Source organism: Gracilinanus agilis, chromosome 1, assembly GCF_016433145.1.
Source record: "Gracilinanus agilis isolate LMUSP501 chromosome 1, AgileGrace, whole genome shotgun sequence".
NCBI classification, from domain to species: Eukaryota; Metazoa; Chordata; class Mammalia; order Didelphimorphia; family Didelphidae; genus Gracilinanus; species Gracilinanus agilis.
Window position 1 is genome coordinate 205978213 of NC_058130.1, and position 27987 is coordinate 206006199.

At 36.5% G+C, this 27987-nt stretch overlaps 1 protein-coding gene across 1 annotated transcript in view; it reads left to right on the plus strand.

The window, feature by feature from the left end:
* The window catches only part of RADIL (Rap associating with DIL domain), a 120229-nt gene that overhangs the window by 48181 nt on the left and 44061 nt on the right, over window positions 1-27987 (plus strand). Inside the window, exons 5-8 of the mRNA XM_044678778.1 lie at window positions 8947-9107; window positions 13841-13953; window positions 20201-20265; window positions 21655-21671. Coding sequence (XP_044534713.1) covers window positions 8947-9107; window positions 13841-13953; window positions 20201-20265; window positions 21655-21671 — 356 coding nt within the window. The remainder of the gene's footprint in view (window positions 1-8946; window positions 9108-13840; window positions 13954-20200; window positions 20266-21654; window positions 21672-27987) is intronic.

The following is a 27987-nucleotide window of genomic DNA, read 5'->3' on the forward strand; positions in this document are numbered from 1 at the left end:
CAAATTAACAAAAAGGAAATAGAATACTTAAATAACCTCATCTCAGAGAAAGCAATTTAATGAGCCATCATTGAACTGCCTAGTGAAAAAAACTCCAGGGCCAGAGAGATTCATAAGTGAATCTTCCATTACCTATTCTAATTCCTTCAATTTCTTTTTTCTTGCCTTATTGTTATAGCTAGTGTATCTAGAAGAATATTGAATGATGGTAGTGATAATGGGCATCCTTGCTTTACCCCTATCTTATTGGAAAGGCTTCTAGCTCATCCAAATTAGAGATAATGCTTGCTGTTGATTTTATATAGATACTACTTATTTTTTTAAGGAAAGCTCCACTTATTCCTGTGCTTTCTATTGTTTTTAATAGGAATAAGTATTGTATTTTTTCAAGCTTTCTGCATCTGTGTAATTTTTTAAAATTTATAATTACTAATTATGCTAATAGTTTGTTTTAATATTGAAGCAATTCTGCATTCTTGGTATGAGTCCCACCTGGTATATGATCTTTGTGATATATTGCTGTAATCTCCTTGCTAGTATTTTATTTAGATCAGTATTCATTAATGTGAGAAAAGACTCCCTCTACCCCCTTATATATGATTATATTTTAATGTTAGTGATAATTTTAAGATAATCATTATTGGGATTCTAAGATAGTTAGCATAAGTCATGAATTTTGCAGGCTTTTGTGAATATTCTGGGATAAGTATTAAGGTTTTGGATTAAGGAAATAACTGCTTTTATAAGGCCTTAGTGCCAGCTCCACCCTTTAATGTTGCTATTTCAGGCACCCTAACTTATGATCCACTTTATGTCAGAATGCCTGACCTTAGGTTCAGAACCTGGTACCACTCATCACCACCCTCTCGTAGCCCAGGCATCACTACTTCCCTCTTTCTATCAAGTGATTCTTAAGTAATGGTCAAAAGATGATCAGAAGATCTATCTTACCAAATAAGGGGTATTTCCTACATGACCTAACCTATGGACAAATATGGGTTGTTTCCTAGATGAATTGACTAATGGGCATTGTTACTGTGTAACTATGACCTTTGAAAGTGGGATCAATCTTGTGATAATCTTATGTACTTGAATAGAAAAAACAATCTTATTCTAAGGGTATATAAGACAGTTCCTCCCAGTGCTCTGGGTTTTCTGTTCTTAGAACACAGGTCTGGCCTTGTTAGAGGACTTGGCCCTCTTCCAATAAAACCTAAATAATTACCTGGCTTGGAGAATTTGACTTTATTTATCTAAAAATGACTATTCCTAAGAAAAATTTTTACCACATTAGGGAAATTACTCTATGTTTCTTTCTCTTATTTTTGCTCTTCCTGGTTTAGGTAATAATGCCATATTTGTGTTGAAAAGAAAATTGGTAGAACTCTTTCTTTGCCTACTTTTCAAAATACAGTAGGACCTCTGTATACTCAGGGGATATGTTCAAAGATTTATCTTAGGTGGCTGAAACTGTGGTTATAAGTGTACAATTGCTGGTCTCATATACCACACGTGACCTCATATGTGTGCTCTCTCTTTCTGCTCCTTAGCTTGACACTCGACAGCTTCCCATCACCCCCACCCAAAAAAAAAAACCCACCAAAACTCTAAAAAGTAAGTAAAAGTAGAAGCAAAAGAGACTGCTACCAAGGGGTAGACCACTGCCACAGGCAGACTTCTGGTACTTCATGAGCAGATCTCCAGGGCTTCAAATTGACTGCAGATAACTGATACCTTGGAAAGCAAAACCGTGGATAAGGGAGCCCTATTATAATGTACATTGTATTGGAATTAATTGTTCTTTGAATGGTAGAATTTACTTGTGAATCCATCTAGGCTTGGGGATTTTTTCTTGGGAATCTCATTGTTAGCTTATTCAATTTCTTTTTCTATAATAGTGTTATTTAAATTCAGTTTCCTTTTCTGATAATTTAGGCAATTTATATTTTTCTAAATATTTATCTATTTCACTTAAATTGTCAGATGTATTGGCATATTATTGGTCAGAATAGCTCCTAATAATTGCTTTAATTTTCTCTTCATTTGGTAGTGAGCTCACCCTTTTCATTTTTTTTTTTTTAAATCCTTACCTTCCATCTTGGAGTCAATACTGTGTATTAGCTCCAAGGCAGAAGAATGGTAAGGGCTAGGTAATAGGGGTTAAGTGACTTGCCCAGGGTCACACAGTTGGGAAGTGTCTGAGGCCAGATTTGAACCTAGGAACTCCCATCTCTAGGCCTGGCTCTCAATCCACTGAGCTACCCAAATCCCCGACCCTTTTCATTTTTGATACTGATAATTCGGTCATGCACCTCCCCCGCACCCCTCCCCCACAGTTAACCAATGGTTTATTTGTTTTGTTGAGGTTTCCCCCCCCTAAAACAAGCTCATTTATTATTAGTTCAATAATTATTAGTTCAATAATTTTATTTCAGTTTTATTAATCTCTCCTTGTTTTTCAGGATTTCTAGTTTGATGTTTAATTGGCGATTTTTAATTTGTTCTTTTTCTAGTAGTTCTTTTTTAATTGTATGCCGAAATCTATTGATCTGCTATTTCTCATTTTTTTCTGTTGATGCAAGTGTTTATAGATATAAAATTTCCTCTAAGCATTGCTTTGACTGCATCTCATATATTTTGGTATGTTGTCACATCTTTGTTATTCTCTTTAATGAAATTATTGATTATTTCCATAATTTGTTCTTTGACTCATTCTTTTTTAGGATTAGGTTATTTAGTTTCCAGTTAACTTTTTTTTAAATCCTTACTATCTGTCTTAGTAACAACTCTAAGATAGAAGGGCAAGGGCTAGGCAAACAATAAATGGCTTGTCTAGGGTCACAGCTAAAGGACTGTCTGAGACTAGATTTGAACCCAGGTCCTTGCTCTTTTGCCCTCTGGAATATCATATTTTAAGTCCTCTGATCCTTTAATGTGGAAGCTGCTAAATCTTTTATGATCCAGACAGTAGCTCCATGATATTTGAATTGTGTCTTTCTAGCTGCTTGTAATATTTTCTCCTTGACTTGGGAACTCTGGAATTTGACAATAATATTCCTGGGTATTTTCATTTTAATATCTCTTTCAGAAAGTGATTGGTGGATTTGACTTTTCTCATTATTCTTTTGATTTTGTTTTGTTGTTTCTTGGTGTCTCATGGAGTCATTAGCTTCCACTTGCTCAATTCTGATTTTTTCTTGACCAGTTCTACTTAAGAAATTCTTTTCTTCAGGGAATTTCTTTACCTCTTTTTCCATTTGGTCAATTATGTTTCTTTAGATGTTAATTTCTTCCATACATTTTTGTGTTTCCTTTGAATAACTACTGACTCTTTTCACGATTTTCCTTTATCAATCTCATTTCTTTTCCCAACTTTTCCTTTACCTCTCTTGTTTTTTTAAAAAAATTTTGAGTGCTTTCAGGAGTTCTTATTGAACTTATATCCAATTCACATTTTTCTTGAGACATTGCTTGTAGCTGCTTTTACATCATTTGTCTTCTTCTGAATTTCTGGTTTGATTTTTCCTGTTACCATAATAACTTGTTATGGTCAAGTTCTTTTTTGTTGTTGTCTTTTACTTATTTTTCCAGCCAATTTCTCTTGATTCAATTTTGTTTCAAAGTTGGGTTCTGGTACCAGGGTAGAAGGGCATTACATTGGCCTAAGCTTTAGTCCTTCCTTTCTTGCTGCTGTTTTCAAAGCTAACTCTGGGGTTCTGTCAATCTTTGGTGCTTCCAAAGTGGTATGATTTAAGGAGAAATATGGTCACTGCTCTTCTGGCCTGTGCTTTGGTTTTTGTCCGGGAAGGGACCTTGCTTCCCTGTAGCCACCAGTTGTAGGATTCCTACTAGTCCTAGGACTATGACCAGATTTCCCATTCTCCTATAGCCACAATTGCTGGTGTTGCTCTCTGCCTTTGAATTGAGTCTAGGATCTTAGGAGCAACCATAAGCACTCCTCTCTGGCCTAGAATTGCAACTAGGGTTCTGTTCACCTGGACCTGCAGGTATTATCTCTCCTTTTTGCCCTCGGATTCTTTATGGGCAGTACTACAGGGTCTTGAATCCAGCACCAGTAAAGGGACCCCTGAAATCTACTTTCTACTAGTTGTTTGATTCCCATCTCCCACCTTGCATCACTCCACTCTCTGTAGGCTGAGAGTTCTTGAAACTGCTTATGTCACCGATGCAGTCATTTCCAAGGTCTTCTGATTTTGTGGGGGTACTACCTGCTCAGTATGGTCTCCCCTGCCCTCTAGGAGGCCTACCCTACCACTCCGCCCATAACATAGATCTTTCTTGCTGATCTCCCAAGTGGTTTTATACTGGAAAATTGTTTCCTTCAACTTTTTTTTCAGCTCAGAATTCAATTTAAGGCATTGTTTTAGAGCTGTTTGGAGGGGAATTTGGGAGAGTAAAGCTGAGTGTTTCTCTACTCCACCGTCTTGGCTCTGCCTCTCCTGTACTTTTTTTTTAATTAAATTTTAATTTATTTTCAAAGATCAGTCTTCTCTCTGTCCCACTTCCCTCCCCTGAACTCCACTTTGAGAAGGCAAGAAAAACAAAACTCCTACTACAAGCATGTACTAGTCCAATCAAAACAAAATTTATCATCAGACAACAATTCCACTAACAATGCATTAGTGTTCCAATTTTACCATATCCCCTCCAAAATCCATTATTTTCCTTTACTGTCATTTTGACCACTCTTGCTTGATGTAAAGTGGTATCTCAGAGTTGTTTTGATTTGCATTCTCTAATCAGGAGGAATTTAGAACATTTTTTCATATGATTATTGGTAGTTTTGATTTCTTCATCTGAAAATTGCCTATTCATGTCCCTTGACAATTTATCAGTTGGAGAATGATTTGATTTCATATAAATTGACTCAGTCCTTTGTATAGTTGAGAGATTAGACTTTTGTCAGAGTATTTTGTCACAAAAATTTTTCCCCCAGTTTGTTGCTTCCCTTCTAATTTTGGTTGCATTGGTTTTGTTTGTATAAAACTCTTTTAATTTAATATGATCAAAATTATTCATTTTACATCTTGTGATGTTCTCTGTTTCTTGCTTGATCTTAAATTCTTTCCTTCCCCATAGATATGACAGGTATATTATTCCATGTTCAACAAAATTATTTTATAATATCACTCTTTATGTTTAAATCATATACGCATTTTGAATTTATCTTTGTATAGGGTATGAGATATTGATCTAAACCTAATTATTGCAATATTGTTTTCCAATTTTCCTAGCAGTTTTTGTCAAATAGTAGGTTCTTATCTTGTCAAATAGTCGGATCTTTTTTTCCCCTCCATTGTTTTCCTAGAATGCTTGACTTTTTCTTTGATTTTTTTCAGGCTAGTTAATATTTCTTGTTGCCTTATGAAGTCAGTGACTTCCATTCTACTTTGCAAGGAGTTTATTGCTTGGGTAAAGTTCTTGTACCTCTTGTGCCAAACTGTCAATTCTCTTACTGATTCTTTCATATCTCTCATTTCTTTTCCATTTTTTTTTTCTTTAGTGCTGTCATTTAATTTATTAAAACATCTTAAACATTTAACTTTTGCATCATCCCAATCTTGTGTTTTACTCTGAGACTCTGCTTGTGGTTGTTTTGAGTTATTCTCTTCTGAATATATCTTCAGCTTCCCTGCCACTGTAGTTGTTCTTTGTGGTGGTGTTCTTTTTTTTGTTCATTCTTCTAGGCTACTTCCTGACATTGGACTTTGATGGTAAAGCTTCACTTTGTTGCACTTTTGGGTTATTGAATGTTGCTTTATTTATTTATTTATCTCAGAGATAGGCTGGAGACCAGCAAGTTTATAGTGGTCTGACTCAGGGCAGAGTCTGATTAGTGTCCTTCTTTTGAGCTCAACAACTTCCTGGTTTGGCTTTGGATTTGACCAAGAGTAGACTGGAAAGCTCTGTTTGTTCAGTGATAGAATTACAAGTTCCCCTTTGGTCTAGAATTCCTGCCCCATTTATTCCTGGGCCAGATGCTCCAACTGATATCCTACTTTACTCCTTGGATCTCAGCTACACTGCTGCAGTTTGCTTCTGAACTTCTTTCTTTCTCCATATACATCTCACCCCTACCAGGGAACCCACTTTACCCTCCCAGTGGAAGTCTCCTTAATCTGTTCTAGATCTGTGACTTGGAACTAGATGGTAGACAACAAAGCTGCCAGTTTGCATCTGACCCTTAGCAGTGTCTCAGTTTAATTATGGGACTCCTCTTGTCCTGGTTCACAACCTCCCCTTGAATGCTGGAGTGTTCTGAGTGCAGTTTGCCTCAGCAGCCTTCATCTCTGGTATCCCCACATCTCTCAAGTATGTCTCCCTCTGCTGACATAGCTAGAAACATTACCCAGTGTGACTTTTTCTTGGGTTTCTTCATCAGGATTTAGTCTTTACATATTCTAGATCTGTTTGGAGAAGTTTTAGAGGGGAACCTGCAACACTACTTCTTGCTACTCTGCCATCTTGTCTCTGCCTCCAAATGGTCCCCTTTTTTTGATGACCATTAATTCAATAAATATTTTATTAAGTCTCATGTGCCTATCACTGTACTAGGTGACAGGAATACAAAGGTCAAAGTGAAACATTTCCTGTCCCTTTGAGGAGTTTACAATCTGGCTGGGGGAAGGCAATATACACATAGAAATGGGAGGAGTACCACATACAAAAATAAATACAGAATAATTAGGTAGATGGAAGCACCAATATCTTTCTTGAAAGTGGCACAAACTCTGAAGGAAATTATAGTTTATATTCTAGATATAGAGGACAGTCAGTACACAGGCATTTTAGATGCTCTGGATGATATTATAAGAAATATAATACATTATTACTTTCTGAAACAGCCTATATTCTTATTCACACACTAATTACTGACAATAGTTGCTCAGTGCTTTTCAGAGAGGGAAATAACTGATTTTCTCTGAAATTTTCCTGCTCCTTTTAAAAGATAACATAAAAAAAGCTAGATTTTAAAAATTCTATTTTATGGTTTGTTTTCAGAAACAGCTCTTAATTTTATGTATTTGGTCAATGCTGTTGATATTGTCGAACTTTCAGTTTGATAATCTCTGATTTTCAGGATTTCTATTTCATTGTTTATTTACAGATTTTTATTTCTTGGTTTCTATTTTTTAAAATTTCATGCTTATTTCTTGGATCTGCTCTTTTTCTCTTCATTGATGAAAGTGTTTAGAGATACAAAACTTACCCTGTGTACTGTTTTAGCTGTATGTCACAAATTTTGCTATGCTGTCTCATTGTTGTCATTATCTTTAATGAAATTATTATTTCTCTGATTTGCTCTTTCATCCACTTATTCTTTACAATTATTTAGTTTCCTTTTAATTTTTAATCTTTGCTTCAAAGGCTCTTTATTGAAAGTAATTTTTATTGCACTACAGTTAGAAAAAGATGCATTTACCATTTCTACCTTTAGGTATTTTCATGAGGTTTTTAATGCCCTATTACATAGTCAGTTTTTGTAAAAGTACCATGCACACTCAAGAAATAAGTATACTCTTATTCATAGTTTTCAGATGTCTATCATAACTAAATTTTCTAAAATTCTATTCATCTCCTTAATTTCTTTTTTGTTTATTTTTTGGTTTGGTTTATCAAGGCCTGTGAGGAATAAATTGAGATCCCCACTATCATAATTTTACTTTTTTATATCTTTCCATAACTCATTTAACTAATGAATGTTATGCTATTTAGAATATATATGTCTAGTATTTATATTAATTCATTGTATGTGGTTGTTGTTCATTCAATTATGTTCAAATTTTCATGACACTATGTAGGATTTTCTTGGCAAAATTACTGGAATGATTTGTCATTTCCTTTTCCAGTAGATTAAGACAATCAGATGTTAAGTGACTTGCCTTGAGTCACATAACTAGTGAGTATTCAAGGCTGGATTTGAACTTAGGTCTTCTTGATTCAAGGCCCTGTGCTCTAGCCATTTGGCCATCCATTGTCTATGATACCTTTTTTGCAAAATTTATTTTTTCTATTCGTCTCTCTCTTAATTAAGTGTAATGTTGCTACTGCTTTTCTGAAATTGGTTACCCCTGCTTCCTTTCCTTTCCTTTCCTTTTTCCTTCCCTTCCCTTCCCTTTTCCCTTTCCTTTTCCCTTTCCTTTTCCCTTCTTTTTTCCCTTTTCCCTTCCCTTCCCTTTTCCCTTTCCTTTTCCCTTCCCTTTCCATTCCCTTTTCCCTTCCCTTATCACTTCCCTTTTCCCTTCCCTTATCACTTCCCTTTTCCCTTCCCTTTTCCTTTCCTTTTTCCTTCCCTTCCCTTCCCTTTCTTTTTTCTTTTCTTTTTTTTGTTTTAGCTGAAGTATAATAGAGTTTGCCCTAGATCCTTTTTAAAACTCTGTAACTTTCAGTTTCAGGTGTGTTTCTTATAAACAAAATATGGTTGAATCCTTATTTCTAATCCATTTTGCCATCCTTTTCCATTGTATGGATATATTTATCCCATTTACTTCAAAGTTTTGATTGCTGTGTATTTCCTTCCCTCCTTTTCTCTTATACTTTTCCTTCTTTTTTCCCCCTACCCACACTTTAAGAATTTGTTTTACTTCTGACTCATGTTTCCTTTAATCACTTATCTTCTTTCTGATTTCCTCTGTTCCTTTAATCAATTTCCCTTCTATTTTCTTTTTGGATAAGATGCATTTCCATATTCATCTGAGTGTATATGTATTTTTCCCTCCATTAAGTAGTTCAGATGAGAAGAAGGTTCAAGCATTTGCTATCCTTCCCAAATTTCTCCTCCATGTTTTATAAACTTTTATACACTCCATTTATGTGAGATACTTTTCCCCATTCTTCCTTTAGAGTTCATATGTTAAGTTTTTTATTTGTTATATTTATCATGTGATGGCTGAATATTAACCATCTACTTTTTTTCCTTGTTAGCCAGGATCCTATCTCCCTTTCCCGTCTGACCATTGCTGACTTACTGCCAGACCTCCAGCATATTCTTTTCTGGATGTCTAACTCCATTGAGCTCCTTTACTTTGTCCAGCAGAAATCTCCACTCTACATCCAGAGTATGGAGGAGGAGCTAGATGTCAAAGGTATGACTTTTCTGTACCCATATTATTGTTTTGACACTGATTGGGAAGGTTTAGTTTATTTGAGTAGCCCCATAGAAGGAGGAATTTGCTCCATGAACAAATTATGAAGAATGATCAGACTTTTGTGCCCAGTCTTTACATATTCCAGAAATCTTTTTATGTGGAGTCAAGAGACATATCTACTCAGCTCTAATAAAAATGATCATTTGAGTTAATACCCCCTTTTCCCCTCAGAATGACAAGCATGTTAAGCCCATTAAAATGTCTATTTTTCAGATGTACAAAATAAGGCATAGAGAAGCTAAAGTATAATATGGCTAAGGAGATTCTGAACATTCACCTGCCATTGACTTAAGTGTGCCCTTCAGTTTGTGTTTACAGCTGAGTATCCCTGAGAGAAGTCAACAGAGCCCATCATAGAGAACCCAGTAAAAACAAGCTAATCTGTGTACTCAGCATGCCATATGTAGACACTCAGTAGGATCCTGGATTGCTAAGTACCTGATAAAGGAACAGAACTGTTAAAAATAACCTCAGTGAATGCAGCCTTTCAGCTGAGAATCTGGCTTTACACTCTGGGTACCAAATAGAAACAGATTTCATAACACAGAAGATCAGTCTGTTCATAGCAGAATCATCAGCTGGTCAGTCAAGGGCACTCTGCCTAGAGTCCTTTGGAAGCTATGGTTTAGGCTGAAGATGACATAGGCAAGGGAAGGTGACTGGTCATCTGCCTGTGGAGAGTTTGCTAATTTCTCTTGATAGAGCCTATGTCTCCAGTATACTTCCTTAGACCTGTACACCTAGCCAATAAAATAAATAGGTAGAAAAGGAGCCAAGCTCAAGGAGACCTGGGTCAGGCTAAATGCCAGCTGGAGAGTTGCTCAAGGCTTTCAGGCTCTTGAGCTCTGCTAACCTCATTTTCCAACCTGTGGGAAAAGTCTGAAGAATGGTAAACTAGTTTACTTGGGGATAGGGAAGTGAAGAATATGCTGGTGTGGGGGAAGTAATCATTCTAATCAAATGGGATGTGACAGGTCCCAGTCATTGTAACTGGCTAGGATTAACTAGGCTCCCCCTTAGTATATTATGGTTTCTTAGTATTTTCTTTTCTTTTACTTGTAGTCAAGGAAAAGAAAAGAGACCTTACAGAATTCTGGAAGGCTTCCAGGGCTTTAGTTATCTAGGTTTCTAGTACTGATATGATATGGAGGGGAGGGGAGAGCATTCTTTCCTAATGAGAATTTTTAGAAAGGTACTTTCCCACAGACAGAAAATATGTAGTTCCAATGTATATAGTTTGGCCAATGAGCAGTGAAATGGTAGAGTGTCCCCTCACATTCAAACAGATCCTTTAAACTTTTTCAGAAAATTTTTTGTGGAACTTTAAGCTTGAGCTACCACTCGAGTAGTGTCTTTGTTGTTCTGTGAAATAACTTTTACTTTTTTGTCCCTGCTGTTAAGGAGGTCCACCCTTTAGAATTCTATCTAGTGACCTAGCATCCCAAGAATTTGCCCTGCCTACTTTCTGGAGATTATCTCATTTTGGTTTTCTGCATCAACAAATATTTTAATATTCTTCATATATTAAGGATGTGTTCTTTGGGCCTTGAGATGCAAAGAAACTATATTTTAGAATAGTGATTAACTCAAAAAATCTACAAAATCTCAGATTATTAAGAAAGACATGATAAAATCTTTGTGTATGGGGGATTTACTTAAGTTCTTTGGATCCAGATGAAGGAGACAGTTTTGAAAAGTCATAGAGAATGTGAGAGCAAAATCCTTGCTTTGAAAAGAAGTAAGCTTTGGAAACTGGATTCCTTGTTTCCTGTATACTTCAAATTCATTAACTTATACACTAAGTTTCCATTTCATGGTCTCCTTCCTATTGGTATTCTGCAAGACGCAGTAATCTAGGACAGAGCTCTTAAAATGATTTTTGGTTGGCCTGTCCTTGAGACAATATGCAATTTCCTCTCTTACTCAAGGATTAAATGATAGTTTGGATTTTTAAAACTGTATCGCTATTTTTCATGGGGAAGGACATCTTCATAAAACTGAGGAGCCAGTGATTTAAGGCAGGGAGAAAGGTCAGTATTTTTATAAGAACCTCCACCGAGAGAAAAAAATACTATTAGGGAGATCATTCTTGGGTTTATAAATGACTTTTGAATAGTGTTTAAATCTTTATAAATAGTGAACATCTTACTGGACTAATCATTTTGCTCTAATTTTCATATACAGTAGGGGAAGTTGTGGAATTAGAGAAGCTTTGGGGAATAGAAGGGGAGTGGTTGGTGGGAAGCAGAGGCAGGATTTTTGAGAATTACACAAATAAATGTTATGATCATAACAGGCTCCAAAGAACTGAGAAGAAAAAATAACAACAAGAAGAGGGTGAAGGAAAGGTTAAAATCAGCATTTTAACCTCTTGACCCACAGGAAATATCTGTGGGAAGAATTTTAAAAACAAAGATGTCATGTCCTGAGAGTTTTTAAAATACCTTTTTTTTTTCAGCAACCTAAAGAAGTTTTCTAAAGCACTGATATGATGCTTTTGTGAAAAGAAACTAATTTCTTACATACAGATGCATAAAAGAGATCAATTTCAATTGTTTATTTTGTGTGTTTTGGGCACATTAATTTTTTACTTTTAGATTTTTTTCTGGATTGCTTTTCGGCCCTTATTGCTGTTGTGTTTGGGCCCTCTGCAAATAAGTCAGTTCCCAGATATAGCCCAAAAAATTGGTGAAATTTAATAGCCTATGCCCAGAAAGTAACATTTGTCCTAGTCAGGTATCTCTGGATGTCAGTATAGCTTGCAGATGTGTAGTATGGCTTAAGGGATGGGAAGCAAGTGACATGTTTTATCATCTTAGAGGATGAATGAGGTTATCAGATTAATTAGAAAGCATAAAGTACAATGAAGATTCTTTGAAATTTCTGTCACACAGATATATCAATATATTTCAATGAAGTTACTTGTATTTCTGTAAAAATTCCTGAGATAAATATTTATAATTAAGCTATTCATTTTGCTACATCCAGTTCTTTTGGCCTTCTTATTCTCTCCTTTGACACCTTATGATTATATAGTAGATTTTTAATTGGGCTTCTCAGAAAGTCTTACAGGGCAGAAAAGCATATGTTAATAGAATGAAATAGGGAACATTTTGCCATATATTCAAAGGTATATTGGCTTGCATACACCATATTCTATAATGTATGAATTTTGTGCTTCATAAAAATTATTGCAGTATGGGATTCACACTTGTGAATAAGTCATTTGTACTTATTCTCACTAGGAAAACAAATATTAATTCATCATCATTCTGCAGGATTGAATTATATGGTTAGGTAAGTTAAAAATCAGTAGAAGGGTTATTATAGATGGGATTTAATACCAAAATAGTAGAATGTTACAACTAAACAAGTGAGCAGGAGCAAAATTTCTGCAGAAATCTGACATGAGATGGTTGCTGGCTGTGCTGTTGTGGAAAAGCTCAGTTGGACAATGGAAAGGAATGTGCCATTTGGCTACATAAGGGAAAATTGAAGGTGGGGCCAGTTTGGCAAGCTTAACAGGACTTTAGCTTCGTAGTGCCTGCATGTGTGCTGAGTGAGTAAACAATTCTCTGCAGATATGTTGGAATGAGCTTTGGGAATTGGGGATAAAGAGAGGTCACCAAATATCTACTCTGAGGTGAAAGTACTATGGGAAGGAAAACAGCAGAATCCGGATGCACATGGGATATATTGAGTGTCCACTAATATTTTAATAGTCCAATGTTTAATTGTTCCTTGCTCACCAGAGTATATAGTATTCTTTTTTATCTACCACTAAATATGGTAGTTTCAGTTCCCTTTGGTGTTCTGGTTTAAGTGATTAAAGAACAGAATGGTTCTAGTTATCTTTTTGCCATATTTGACATCCCAGTTTGACCCAAGAACTGTCAGGAAAGAGTAGGGAAAGCTTTTGGGGGGGGGGGGCTTTTTATTGATGTTACTACTGACTCCTTTTGTTACCTTGGGAACATCGCATCATTTGAGGAGGTGTCATTTCTCATCTTAAGAGTAGAAATAAATACATCTGCTAAAACCTCACAAGTTTAATTGAGGATAAATGAAAGAATATAAGTAAAAGAGTTTCCTCTCCTCCTTTGTTTATTTTTAGAATATCCTAATTCCAAAAATTTGGTGGTTTACTTTGAGACCTTTCACCATATTTCTTTGGATCACAGTATAATTGAAGTTTGTCTTTTTGTTAGTGTCTCCTGATTTTCAGTTAAAATCTGTTATGTCCCCTATTACTAGTAGAGTGGTCCCAGAACTATAGGTGGTACCCTATTTTATATACAATTTGCATATTTATCATCTAACACAGTGATTCCCAAAGTGGGTGCCACCTCCCCCTGGTAAGTGCTGCAGAGATCCAGGGGGGCAGTGGTGGCCACACTTTTTTTGTATTACATTCTATTCTGAGTTCAATAAATAGTTTCATAATTTCCAGGGGCGCTAAGTAATATTTTTTCTGGAAGGGGGGCGGTAGGCCAAAAAAGTTTGGGAACCACTGATCTAACACTTATATATAAAGTTGAGCTGACACAAATTGGGTTGAGTTTGTTTGTGCCCAAAACCACCTTAAGTTTTAGAATTCCTTTTAACTCACCCTACAGATGTTTACCTTTTCCCTTCCTGTCCTCACACTATGTATTATGGTTTCCCTTTAGGTTCTAAGGAGTCACTGTTTTCCTCAACCATCACAGCCAGTGAGGAAGCCATGACGATTTTAGAAGAGGTGATCATGTACACATTCCAACAGTGTGTGTATTACATCTCTAAGGTATTGACAGCTCATTTCATCTTTACAAGGGTTGAAGCTCTCTAGTGGGATGCATAGAACATCTTCTTGTGTCTATCATGCAAACATAAAAATTTGAGACTTTATAATAATTGTGGAACAAATAACTTAATGACAAAATCCATACATCTTTGGAGCTAATCTAGAGACTTTTCTCCCTAATCAGAAACCCTCTTTCTCATTAATCTCTCACGACAAAATTGATTTGAGAGTAATGTTCATTTATAATAACTCTACTAGGACTCCTTTGGGAAGCAAAAGAAGAAGCATCCTACTTCTCTTCCTGATTCTTTCTCTTGCTCAATTCCCTTATTTATTTATGGTCTTTTGTTAGATGCTAACATGTGTTTGCTCTCCCACAGACATGACATACCTTCTTTAAATAGCAATTCAGTGCTTGAATGATTTTAAGAAACCTAAAGAATGAAAGAAGCAAAGAGTGAATGGTTATTCTAATTATGAATCCAGAACTATAAATGACCTTTATCCTTTTACTACTGACAAGGACATTCTTGATATGCGTCCTAAATAGGACAGATTTTTTTGAGTGAAATTAAATGATTTGATCTGGAGATAGTCGTAATTTTCTTTGTAGTTGTTCCTTTCAAGCCAAATTTCAGTGGGGAAATTATTGACTGTAGTTACCTGTCTTTTGGAGAGAAGTATTTATTATTCAACCCTCAGTAAAGTCTTGTTCCCAGTTTATGTTAAGGAAAGAGCCTTTTTGTTATCTGTAAAAAATTAATGACCATTTATACCCATGAATTTACTCTCCCTTTTTAGCTCAATGTCCCTTTATTTCCAGAAAAATTCCCAAGTTTTATGGGATCGTAGATTTATAGAATGCTGGAGTTGGAAGGGACTTCAGAGATCTAAGTCATAGCCATTTACTGTAGCTGCTGGAATAAGGGCTGTGATTTTTGAGTTTTAAAATTGGAAAAGGGACTTGATCTGTTTCTTCTACCCATTTCAGATCCTACATTTGATAGCAAATGTTTCTCCAAATAAGCAATTATATGGTAACCCTGGATCCATACCAAAGACAGGAAGAGGAAAAAGTCAACAGACAAGTATAAGAATTTAAATTTAGGTTTTATGCTAAATATGAGAATTCTAAAGTAATATGGTCACTGATTTAAAAATATTACAGCTTAAGTCAAAATGACTTTTAGCAGCTTTATAAAAAAAACAAAGAAGTGGAAAGAGTGAAAGTGGAAAAATGTAGATAAAGAGACAGAAAGTACTGCCTAACTACCAATACCCTGAGTTTAATCCTAATGTCTCCATACTGCAAATGCAAATCCAAAAGCAAATCTCACCAGAATCCAAAGTCCTAATTAGGAAGCCAAAATCAGAAGACGGAAGAGCCAGGAGACACTGAAGAATCTGTGAAGAACTTTCAGTGCACATGAGGATAAGACCACCAAGAATCTTACCAGAACTGACACTGAAGGGAGTGTCCCACCGAAGCGCCAATGAGCAAAAAGGGTCTCCTCACTGAAGAACCAAGGAAGGAATCACTCCACACTCACCACTGCAGGATCCAAGTAAAGAGTCTCCTCCTCCAGTCTGGCTCACCAATACAGAGTCTGCAAGTGAATCCTTGAGTTGGCCTTTTAAAAGCAGTTTTCTTGACATTACTTCCTGTCACTCCCCCACTTTAGGGGAACCAATCACAGTCTTTCAATTTTCCCAGCACTGCCCAAGTGGGGAGCATTGGCCTCTTGAGTTGTCACCCACTCTAGCAAGTGATTTATGAACTCTCATACTTAGTGACTGGTAAGGTACTAAGTAGGGGTACTTAAGTTTTTACTGATTAAATTAAAAGTTGCTGATTGATAGACAAAGAGAGTTTGATTCACTCTTCACACAAGACTCATGTCTCAGAGAGATACCTTAAGAGGATATTCTCTACAGTCGGATGGAGAGCAGAGCATGATGCTGTGCTTCCCAATTTGTGTCCAGATTAGGGTGATGATGGGCCAGTTCCCTCAAACATGGTTTTCCAACTTTCTCTTTTTGTATAGGGGAAAGTCCTATTTCTTTGTTATAGATCAGTGATAGTGAACCATTTAGAGACTGAATGTCCAAACTGCAACCCTCACACTGCATATGAGCCCTCCATTTACCCCCTCTCCCCCCAGACAGGGGAGGGAGGAAGTGTTCCTATTGGGCTGCTGGGCAGATGGGTAGTGATGGGAGAAATGTCCTCAGGTGTAGTGGAGAGGGGGAAGGGAACAGTGCATGTGCCATAGGTTCACCAAAATGGTTGTAGATTAGTCCTTCATTTTAGGGAGTATGAATGTAGTGATTGGTGGAAGGCTTCCAAATCTATACTTTGGGATCTTTGAGCTTGGTAATAGGGGAATAAAAATATGGACCCACAGTATTTCCCATTTATGTAAGGTTGATTACAAAGTAGCATGTGCAAAATCTTTTGAGTTTAGCTGTAGTATAATAGATTTTATTGTAGCACTTTAGTTTTACTGTGTGAATCTTTGTTTAAAGTGTTTATCTTATACATCATATTGTTGGATTCTGCTTTGTTCTTTTATGGGCGAGTTCATCTCATTCATAACTATGATCTTTAATTATTTATTTTCCTTTGTTCTCGTCTCTTATATTTATTTCTCTCTTTGCTCCATGCTCCCTCTTTGCCAAGAAGAGGGTGCTGAGAGAAAAATAATGTGTTTAGCACCCATCTTCTGTGCACAATGCAATCTGATTCTGCTTTCCTGACTCTCTCTTTTCCTTGCTTAGATCACAGATTTTTAACCTCCCTCCCTCCCCCATCAAGTCCTTTTTGTAGCTCTAAGTACATTCCTTCTTGCCTCCTCCAAGATTCTTCTTCCAGCAATTAACCCTTCTCTTAGGTTAACTACATCTTTAGTTTCTCTCCTCCCTCTTCCTTTTTCCTCTCTTCGCTTCCTTCTCTCTATTTCCCTGTTGAGTTCAGTGTATTTCCATACCCAACTTCATATGTACGTGTTTCACATTTCTCCTTTTCTGACCAATTCAGATAAAAGTAAGGTTAATGGGTTTTGGGGCCTTTCTATACCACCTTCCATATTTGTTTAATCTTATATACTCAGATACCAGTTAAGTTCTACATTCTTCTTCTATAATGTATTCCTTTTCCCTCTGCCTTTCCTTTCTTTTCTTAAAATCATCAAAATATAACAAAGCCACTCCCAGGACCTCTGTCTTAACTCTCTTTGTGATTCTTGATGACATTAGTATTCTTTTTTTGGGGTTAAGATATTTTATTTTACAATTTCATGTAATAACAATTTTCTACATAAGGTTTTTGAAGTTATAAGATCCCTTGATATTCTTGATCCTTTTATCTTCTAGATGAACTTTGTTATAATTTTTAATTCTATAAAATTTTTTGATAGTTTAATAGGTATGGCACTGAATAAGTAGATTAATTTGGGTAGATTTATCATTTTTGTTACATTAGCTTGCCCTACTCAGAAGCAATTAATGTTTTTTTCCAATTATTTAGATCTAGTTTTAATTCTCTCAAGTCTTTTGTAGTTGTGTTCATAGAATTCCTTTGTTTGTCAGATAGATTCCCAAACATTTTATATTGTTTAGAGTGATTTTAAACAGAGTTTCTCTTCTAACTCCTGCTGCTGAGTTCTGTTGGAAATATATAAAAATGCTGGTAATTTATGTGGGTTTATTTTACATCCTGCAACTTTGCTAAAGTTATTAATTATTTCCACTAGCTTTTTAGTTGATTTTCTGGGATTCTTTAAGTATACCATTGTGCAAAGAGTAATAGTTTAGTCTCCTCATTGCCTACTTTAACTTTCACTTTCTTATTGGGAAGGTTTATCCCCATTGCAGATTTTACTAGCTGAAGATTTTAGATACTTAATATTTTAACAAAAGGTCCATTCCTATCCTTTCTAGTGTTTTTAATGGGAATGTTGCATTTTGTCATAGGCTTTTTCTGCATCTATTGAGATAATCATATAATTTCTGTTAGTTTGGTTTTTGCTACGGTCAATTATGCTAATATTTCTTAATATTAAACTAGCCTTGCATTCCTGGAATAAATCCCACCTAATCATAGTGAATGATCTTTGTGATATACTGCTGTAGTCTCTTTGCTAGTATTTTATTTAAGATTTTTGCATCAATATTCATTAAGGAAATTGGTCTGTAATCTTCTTTCTTTGTTTTTGGTCTTCCTGGCTTCCTGACTATATTTGTGACATAAAAAGAATTTGGTAGGACTCCTTTGCCTGTTTTACCAAATAGTTTATATAGTATTGGGATTAATTGTTCTTTAAATGTTTGATAAAATTCACTTGTGAATCCATTTGGCCTTGGGGATTTTTTCTGAGGGAGTTCTTTATTTACTTGTTCAGTTTCTTTTTCTGTAGTGGGATTATTTAATTATTCTATTTTTTCTTAATCTGGGCAATTTATATTTTTGTAAATATTCATCCATTTCATCTAGATTGTTAGATTTATTGTCAAATAACTGGCTAAAAAAGCTTCTAATGATTGCTTTAATTTCCTTTTCATTGGTGGCAATTTTACCCTTTTCATTTTTGATAGTGTTAGTCTGATTTTTCTTCTTTCCTTTTTTAAATCAAATTAATTGGTGCTCTGATTTTATTTGTTTTTTTCATAAAGCCAACTCCTAATCTTATTTATTAGTTCAATAGTTCTCTTTCATTTTTATTAATTTCTTCTTTGATTTTTAGGATCTCCAATTTAGTCTTTAATTGGTGATTTTTTGTTTTTTTTTTCTAGTTTTTTTTTAGTTGCATGCCCAGTTCATTGATCTGCTTTCTCTCTATTTTATCAATTTAAGCATTCAGGGATTTAAATTTTCCCTAAGTACTGCATTAGCTGTATCCCATAAACATTGATATGTTGTCTCCCCATTGTCATTCCATTTAATGAAATTGATTGTTTATATAATTTGTTCTTTGACCCATAATTTTTCAGAATTAGATTATTTAGTTTCCAATAAATTTTTAATTTGTTTTTCCATGGACCATTATGCTTAAAACTTTTATTGCATTATGATCTGAAAAGGAAGCATTTATTGTTTCTGTTTTTCTTAATTTGGTTGTTAAATTTTTATGCCTGAGTTCAGTGATGGCAAACCTTTTAGAATTTTTTAGAGACTATATGCTGTGCCACTTCCCCCACCTCCTGGACTTACCATCTTACCTTGGACAGGGAGGGAAAAAGGGAGGGAAGTAGTCTGGGTGCTCCACTCAGGGAAGGGAATAAGTATTTCAATTGGGCTGCTGGGCGAAGGAGTAGGGAGGCTCGGTGGAGAGGTAGGGAGGGAAGCAACTCTTCCCAAGACCCTCTGTCTTTCTAGTCACTAACTTTGGCAGGCAATGGCACACATGCCCACAGAGAGGTCTTTGTGTGTTATCTTTGGCAAGCGTGCCATAGGTTTGCCATCACAGCCCTAGGACATGGTCAGTTTTTGTGTAGGTACCATGTACTTCTGAAAAGAAGGTGTATATTTTTTATCCTCATTCAGTTTTCTCCAGAGATCTATTAAATCTAAATTTTCTAAAAATTTCATTCCTTCTTTTACTTATTTTTCATTTATTTTTTGGTTAGATTTATCTAGTTCTGAGAGTAGAAGGTTGAGGTCCCCCACTAGTAAAATTTTAATGTCTACCTCTTCCTTAAGCTCATTTAATTTCTCCTTTACAAATTTGGAGGCTATACCATTTGGTGCATATATGTTTAGTATTGATATTACTTCATTGTCTGTCATACCTTTTATCAAGCTGTAATTTCCTTCCTTATCTCCTTTAATTAGATCTGTTTTTGCTTTAGGTTTGTCTGAAATCATGATTGCTACCCCTGCTTTTTTTTTTCTTTAGCTGAAGCATTATAGATTCTGCTCTATCCCCTAATCTTTACTCTGAGTGTCTCCCTGCCTCAAATGTGTTTCTTCTAAATAGCATATGGTAGGATTCTGGTTTTTAATCCATTCTGCTATCCACTTTTGTTTTATGAATGAGTTCATCCCATTTATGTTGACAGTTATGATGATAACAATCTCATATTCCCCTCCATCTGGTTTTACTATTTTGATCCTGCTCTTTCTCTCTCCTTTCACTCTGTCCCTTTTCACAAGTGTTTTGTTTTTACTTCCCGTCCATCTTCTCTCTCCTTTTTATTATTCCCCTCCCCATCTGCACCCTCATCTTATTCCTCTCCTACTTCTCTGTAGGGTAAGATAGGATTATATACTGCACTGGATGTGGTTGTTAGTCCCTCTCAGAGCCAATTACGAGAGTAAGTTGTAAGCATTCTGATCACCACCCTTATCCTCCCCTCCACTGTTAATAGCTTTTTTCACACCTCTTTAGGTGATATAATTTTCCCCCCATTTTACCTCTATCTTCCCTTTTCTCTCAGTGAAATCTTCTACTTTCACCACTTGACTTTTTTTTTTACATATCATGCAATCTAACAGCTTACTCCTATATCCTCTGTGTATATTCCTTTTAACTGCTCTGATAATGATAAAAATTTTAAGAGTTACAAATACATCTTTCCATGTAGGAATATAAGCAGTTTTACCTTATTGAGTCCCATAAATTATCTGTCTTATTTACCTTTCTAAGCTTCTCTTGAGGCTTATATTCGTATATCAGATTTTCTGTTTAGGTCTGGTCTTTTCATCAGGAATACTTGGAAATCTTCTATATTATTAAATGATCATTTTTCCCCCTGAAAGAATATATTCAGTTTTGCTGTATAGGTGATTTTTGGTTGTAAACCTAGTTCCTTTGCCTTCTGGAATATCATATTCCAATCTGACATTCCAATCATATTCTGATCCTTTAACATAAAAGCTGCTATATTCTATGTAATCCAGGCTGTGGCTCCATAATATTTCAGTTGTTTCTTTCTGGCTGTTTGTTATTTTCTCCTTGGCCTTAGAGCTCTTGAATATGGCTATAAGATTACTGGGAGTTGTCATTTGGGAATTTATTTCAGAAGGTAATTGGGTGGATTCTTTCAATTTCTATTTTATCCTTTTATTCAAGAATATCAAGGTAGTTTTCTTGGATAATTTCTTGTAATATGATGTCTAGGCTTTTTTTAAATCATGACTTCCAAGTAGTCTATTAATTCTTAAAATTGTTTCTTCTGGACCTATTTTCCAAGTCAATTGTATTTTTAGTGAGATATTTCATATTTTCTTTTCTTTTTTCATTCTTTTGATTTTGTTTTATTGTTTCTTGATGTCTCATGAAGTCTTTAGATTCTATTTGCCTAATTCCAGTTTTTAAGTAATTATTTTCTTCTGTGAGTTTTTAAACCCTTTCCATTTAGCCAAAGGAATCTTTTTCTTCATTGGATTTTTGAACCTCTTTCCATTTGGCTAATTCTGCTTTTTAAGCCATTATTTTCTTCTTTCATTTCTCGTCCCCATTTTTCTTCTACCTTTCTTATTTGATTTTTTAAATTCCTTTTTGAGCCCTTCCAGAGCTTGAAACCAGTTCCCATTTTTCTTTGAAGTTTTGCATGTGCCTACTTTGAGCTCACTGTCCCCTTCTGAATCTGTGCCTTGATCTTCTTTGTCTCCATTATAATTTTCTTTGGATAAATGATTTTTTGTGTGTTTGCTTATTTTCCCCAGCCTTTTTTTTTCAAACCTTTACTTTTACCTTAAAGGTGGGCTCTGTTCTCAGGTTAGAGGGGGCACTCATAAACTTTAGTTTTTCCTTATTGCTGCCCTTAGTTCTAGTTCTGGGATCCCACAAGTTTCGATTCTCCCAAGGTGGTAGGATAGCCTCTGGGCTGGGAGCTCTGAAAGTCACCTCCAACTCCTGATTTAGTGCCCTTTAGGTACTGCTAATGACTTTCAGGGCTCAGAGCACTGTGAGCTACCTTGTGCTAGGGCTCAGGGCTTCAACTCAAGCCTAGGTGGGGGCTCTTGGCCTATACCAGCTAGATGCACTGCAGATTGCCTTGTCCTGTGATTTGGGGTCTTACCTCAGGGGTTCTGGGCCTTCCCTTAGGCTTGCATAGGCCAAGCAACCTGTGGACTTCCTTGCACTAGAGCTTGGGGCCTCTGCACTGCTGGCTTGCTCTAGGGCTTGGAAATTTAAGGGGTGGGCATGAGGTGCTCAACTGTTGGCTTAGGCAGGATCTTGGGGTCTTAAAGTTGGCTTGGGTCCAAGTTCAGAACCTAGAGCAGTGCATGCAGCTTTGCTACCAGCTGCACTGCCATCTCACTCCTGTGAAAGAGACCCTCTCTGCCTACCTTCCAAGTTGTTTTCTGCAGGAGTTGCTTCACTCCATCCCCTCATTTGTTATGCCACTCCAGTATTTGTTTTACAGTACTATTTTATGTTATTTTATGAGGGGAGGCTCAGAGTTGTTCCAGATTCTCATGCTTCTATTCCTCCATCTTGACCAACAGCTGACATTAGGACTCTTAAGAGGACATTTATATCATTTTTCTCTATTAGAATGTAAACACAATCTTTGTTTAGTCATTTTCCATTGCTTACTTACATATGCCACTTTATGTTGCTTTTGACTCATGTTTATTTTTCAGTGTTTCTATTAAGCTCTGGTCTTTTCATGAGGCCTACTTAGAAAACCTTTATTTTTTTCTTTAAAATTTCCCTCCCTTATAGGATTATACTAAGTTTTATTAGGTAAATTTTATAGCGATAGCTATTAAATCTTATACAATCCTGACAATGGTTATGTGGTACTGAAACTTCCTTTCTGGCTTCTTGCAGTATTTTTTTTGTCCTAGAAGCTCTGGATTTTGGTTATAATGTTACTAGGAGTTTTCATTTTGTTGTTTCAAACTTTTAGGAGGTGACTTGTGGTTTTTATCCTAGTTTTATATTGCCCACTGGTTCCAACAGATACTAGGCAGTGTGTTTTCATGGTTTCTTAAAATACAGTGTTTAGCCTTTTTTTGTCATGGCTTTTCAGGTAGTCCAATCATTGTTAAATAATCTTCCCTTAAACTATTTTTACCAAGGTGGATGTTTCTTGAGTTTTGTACCACTAAAGGTTTTGTACCACTAAACTATGCTGAGCTATTAATTCTCCTCCTATGTCTTTCCTCTGAAGCTCTCCTTTCTCTTTCAGTTCTTCCCTCAAACTCTAATTTATAAAATAATTTTTAGCTTTTTTAAGAAACTCTTTATATCTTCCAGGAATTCTAGTTGTCATTGTGCCATGCTCTTTTTTTCTTTGATGCTTCAGTCATACTCAATCTGGGTTTCTGTCTTGAGCATCCCTGTCTCCATAATAGCTTTTTATTGTGAGAATATTGTTTTGTTTGTTTATTAATTCTTCTCATTTTATTTCCTAAATTTGGACTTTGTATTTGGGACAAGTTTTTGGGTAACTATAGGCTTGTCCCTGATTGGCACTCTATCAGACTAACCCTATCTGGAGTTTGCGTTCTCCCCCCCCCCTCCCCCCCAGTCTGTTTTAGCTGGCTGGAGAGCTTTGCAGGGTCAGAGCAGCAGAACTACAAGCTCTTGGTCTGAGCTCCTTGCCTCAGCTTTAGGCCTCTGATGGGGTTAGGGGTTGAGTATAAGATAGCACCTCTGAGTTAGAACTACTCTCTGCTATTACTCCTTTTCAGTAGAGACTCAGGCCTATAACTGCTCCTTGTCCTGATATGCAGCTGCAAGTTAACTCCCTGAGCATTGATTTCTTTATAGTTCACACTGGAGCAGTGACCCAGTTCTAGGGTTAGAGCAATAGCATTTCCAGTTGACTCCTACTCCTATTTCTTGTATATTGTCAGATTTTTTCCAGCTAGATCTGCCCTAATATATAGTTTTTGTTGGAAGGCTCTGTACTAAACCTTCCTGGCTAGACCCAGTCCCCAGTACCTACAGACCTTTGTCTGTCTTCTTGTACTGATCTTGGACTAGAAAATGACTAAGGAGAGAAATGAAGACATTAAGCAATTTAAACCACATCTGTATAAAGGATAGTACCTAATTATTATAGATAGAGGTCTCTACCTCTTGGGATTCTTGGTCAGGGCCTAGAAAATGACCACTTTCAAATCAGAATCAAAGGCCTTATGGAAGTGCTTATGCTACCCTTTCCCCTTCCCCCAAGATCTACTTAAGGATGCTAACTTCAGATTCTAAAGCAGGGAGGGAGAAAAGGGGAGGATAAATTTACAATACAAAAAATAATTTTTTTTAACTAACTAGATCTGAGCAAGGGGAGAAGGGCTTTAAATATAGCTATGTATAAATGTATGTGGGCTTGAATATATTTCCCATTCAATAATATCAACTCACTGACATTATTTATTGACTTGATTGATTATCATTTTCATTCCCCAGTGTATGAAAGGCTGGTTTGCAGTTATAAAATTTGTTCTTAGGAACTACAAACCAGGCACTATGATATGAATCAAATCAGTCATAATTTTTTTTAAACATTTTCTTTATGTCTTAGTAACAACTCTAGGACAGATGGGCAAGAACTAGGCAAATGGGACTAAGTGACTTGCCCAGTGTCACACAGCTAGGGAGTTTTTGAGTTCAGATTTGAACCCAGGACCTCCTGTCTCTAGGCCTGGTATTCTATCCATTGTGCTACCTAGCTACCCCAAGGCAGTCATAATTTAAAGGGTCCTTCAACAAGATTATCTATTTCAGTCTCCTTTGTAACTATATTAACTGATTTAGCTCTTCAGAAACTATAGGAAAAACAGTAGCTGCTTTGGGGAAAATATTTTCAGAGGTGTAAAACATATTTGGAAAATTCTTATTTTCTGGACCCATTCTTTTTTTTTTTTTTAAACCCTTATACTTTGGTGTATTTTCTCATAGGTGGAAGAGTGGTAAGGGTGGGCAATGGGGGTCAAGTGACTTGCCCAGGGTCACACAGCTGGAAGTGGCTGAGGCCGGGTTTGAACCTAGGACCTCCTGTCTCTAGGCCTGGCTCTCACTCGACTGAGCTACCCAGCTGCCCTCTGGACCCATTCTTAATGGGAAGACTTAATAGATCTGTGATACATCATTGAACCATGGCTTTGACCAGTAAGTACAAATTTCATTACTAAGCTTCTTCCATTACCTTGGCCACCCCCAAGCCATCACCTGTACCCATCTGAGATATTTCTTCTAACCATCAAAATATTTTAAAACTAGCACATATCAGCCCTGGATAATGTACATAATACTGCTTTGTTAGCAACTAAGACGTTGGTCTAGGAAAGCAGGGTTAGGGAGTTGAGTTGTATATCAAGGTGTCAGGAGACACCACCTAAGTATATAGACATGTAGCAGTAGTGACCACTTTCACTATCAACACTATCGTATTTGTAGAATTCTCAATTCTTTGATTGCCTTTTGCTATTACAGAGGCAGTAGCTACTAGGTTTGCTTTTGACAGTTTTAGTTCTGCCTCCTCCTGTGCCTAGTGGTTTAACTCTTAATTTTTGCTAGATATTTATGATGTATAACAAAGAACCAAGGTGGTGTCTATCTATTGGAGAATGACTGAATGAATTATGACTTATGAAGGTAATAGAATATTGCTGTAATGTATGTAACATATGACAAAATGGATGGATTCAGAGAAACCTAGGATAACCTGTATGAATTGATACCGAGTGAAGTGAGTGAAACCAGAAGTACATATTTTAACAGGAGCATCACAACAAAACTATTTTTTTAATAACTAGAAATAAGATACAGAGAATTTCAGGTGAGGAGAAGTCCTCATTCCTCTTTCCTGTCCAGTTGTCCATCTGTCAGAAAGGTAGCAAGCCAAAAAAAATCTCTCAAGTCCAAGAGCACTTGAGCAGCCAGAGTTGGCTGTAGATCAACTCTTCCTACACAGAGAACAATCAGGAATTGACAGAACTTACTGTGATAAGCCTGTTTTTCATTTGTTCAAGTTTTCCCCCCTATTTGACAAGCTTGGGAACCACCCAGAAGTAAACATTTAGCTTTAGTTGGCCAGGCCTCTGGCAGAGACCCATCTCCATCTGGAAGAGCTTCCCAGCAGGAATATACTTCCCTTCAAAGGACAGAAGGAAATGATGAAGCCATTGGGTCTGATGGAATTGAAAGTTTTCCTATTTAAACCAGGCTCCTGGACCAGCCAGCTCTCTAAAGAGCTGCTATTAGACTGATGTCCTCAGTAAAGTAATCCACATAGGGAGAGGATAAAAGAGCGTCTGTTCTTCTAGCAGTCCATAAGAAAGAAATTTCATGGCCTGAATTTCTTTTCCAGGCATATAGATTGGGAAGTGTTGTGTGAGTAGATTGGGCCTCATTTGACTAAGAAGAAGCATGTTTCTATGAAAAGTGAAGTTAAAACTTAAACTGTGATTTGGCTCATCTGATTATCATGGGGTTTGGGGCATTACTAGTAGGAACCAGGATTGTTACTTTTTGATTTGCATATAAATGTTTTCCCTTTTTCCTAATTTCTTTGAGTACCAATCAGCAGGCATTTATTAAGTACCTACTTGTGTGTCAGACATTGTGATAGACTATGGAGTTTGTGTTTGTTGGGGAAAAAGGAAGGAAGGATGATGGTGGGGGAAAGGAAGGGAAGGAAGGTAGCCGATGCACATTTCCACTGGTTTTAACATGTGTCATCAATCAAGACTTATTTCCATATTATTGATAGTTGCATTGGTGTGGTCATATCGAGTCTGTACCCCCAATCATGTCCGCATCAACCCATGTGTTCAAGCAGTTGTTTTTCTTCTGCGTTTCCACTCCTGCAGTTCTTCCTCTGAATGTGGGTAGCGTTCTTTACCATACATCCCTCAGAATAGTCCTGGGTCATTGCATTGCTGCTAGTACAGAAGTCCATTACATTCTATTTTAGCACAGTATATCAGTCTCTGTGTACAGTGTTCTTCTGGCCCTGCTCCTTTCACTCTGCATCAATTCCTGGAGGTCTTTCCAGTTCACATGGAATTCCTCCAGTTTATTATTCCTTTGAGCACAATAGTATTCCATCACCAGCATATACTACAATTTGTTCAGCCATTCCTCAATCAAAGGGCATACCCTCGTTTTCCAGTTTTTTGCCATCACAAAGGGCACAGCTATAAATATTTTTGTACAAGTCTTTTTCCCCTATAGGGATATTTAACTGGGTTAGTTTAGGTTAGGAAAGAAAGGTTTGGGAAAGCTAGGAGGTAAATCTCCGACAGCTATGTCAGGACCCAAGGATCTTCTCTCAAGGACCTCTCTCTTCTTTTTATACTTTCTCAGACACCTCCCACAAAGAAAGTGAGAGGTGTCTGAGGAAGTTATGGTAAAGAGACCTGGGAGATGTAGTCTTCCAGGGTTCAGAGTGTGGTGAAGAGATGGGGCATAATTGACTTTGCAGAATTCTTCTGTCAGTTAAGGAGTTTAGAATCTTGGGAAGAGAACAGTTGGTCCTGGGAACTCGTGGAGAGAACCAGGGTCCATCTGAGCTCCTTCTTTAGATTGAAACCTGGCCTATATTTTGCAGCTTTTCTTTTGAGATTTGTTAATTTAGCTAATTCCTTTGAATCTCCCTACCATACCTTATTCCCACCTTCATTTTCCCTGCCTGAATTCCTGTGAGGGTTTGGAAGGAGGGTAGTTTGGAGTGTTAGTTTAAACTTGATATTTTAAATAGTCAAATAGGGCTTACCCTTGCAACAAACTATCTATTGAATCTTTGTATCCAACTTTCCTAACCCCATTGGAGTTAAGGCAGGTCCTTTCTCATTCTCACGTTCCTGCTTCCCTTCCCCAACCTGAAGTTTCTCTAAGCGGCTGTTAGGGCTACCTTGTATCCTCTACCCTGCCAATCTATCCTAGAAGACAATAAACCTTGTTTGTATTTAATCAAGACCTTTGGCTACTTCATTAGTTGATTAATAAGAGAGGGAGGAAGAGAGAAAGGAATAACATACTCTCTGGAGTTTGAGGGAAGCTGAGGGTATCCATTTTTTTTTTTAACATTTATTAATATTCATTTTTAACATGGTTACATGATTCATGCTCC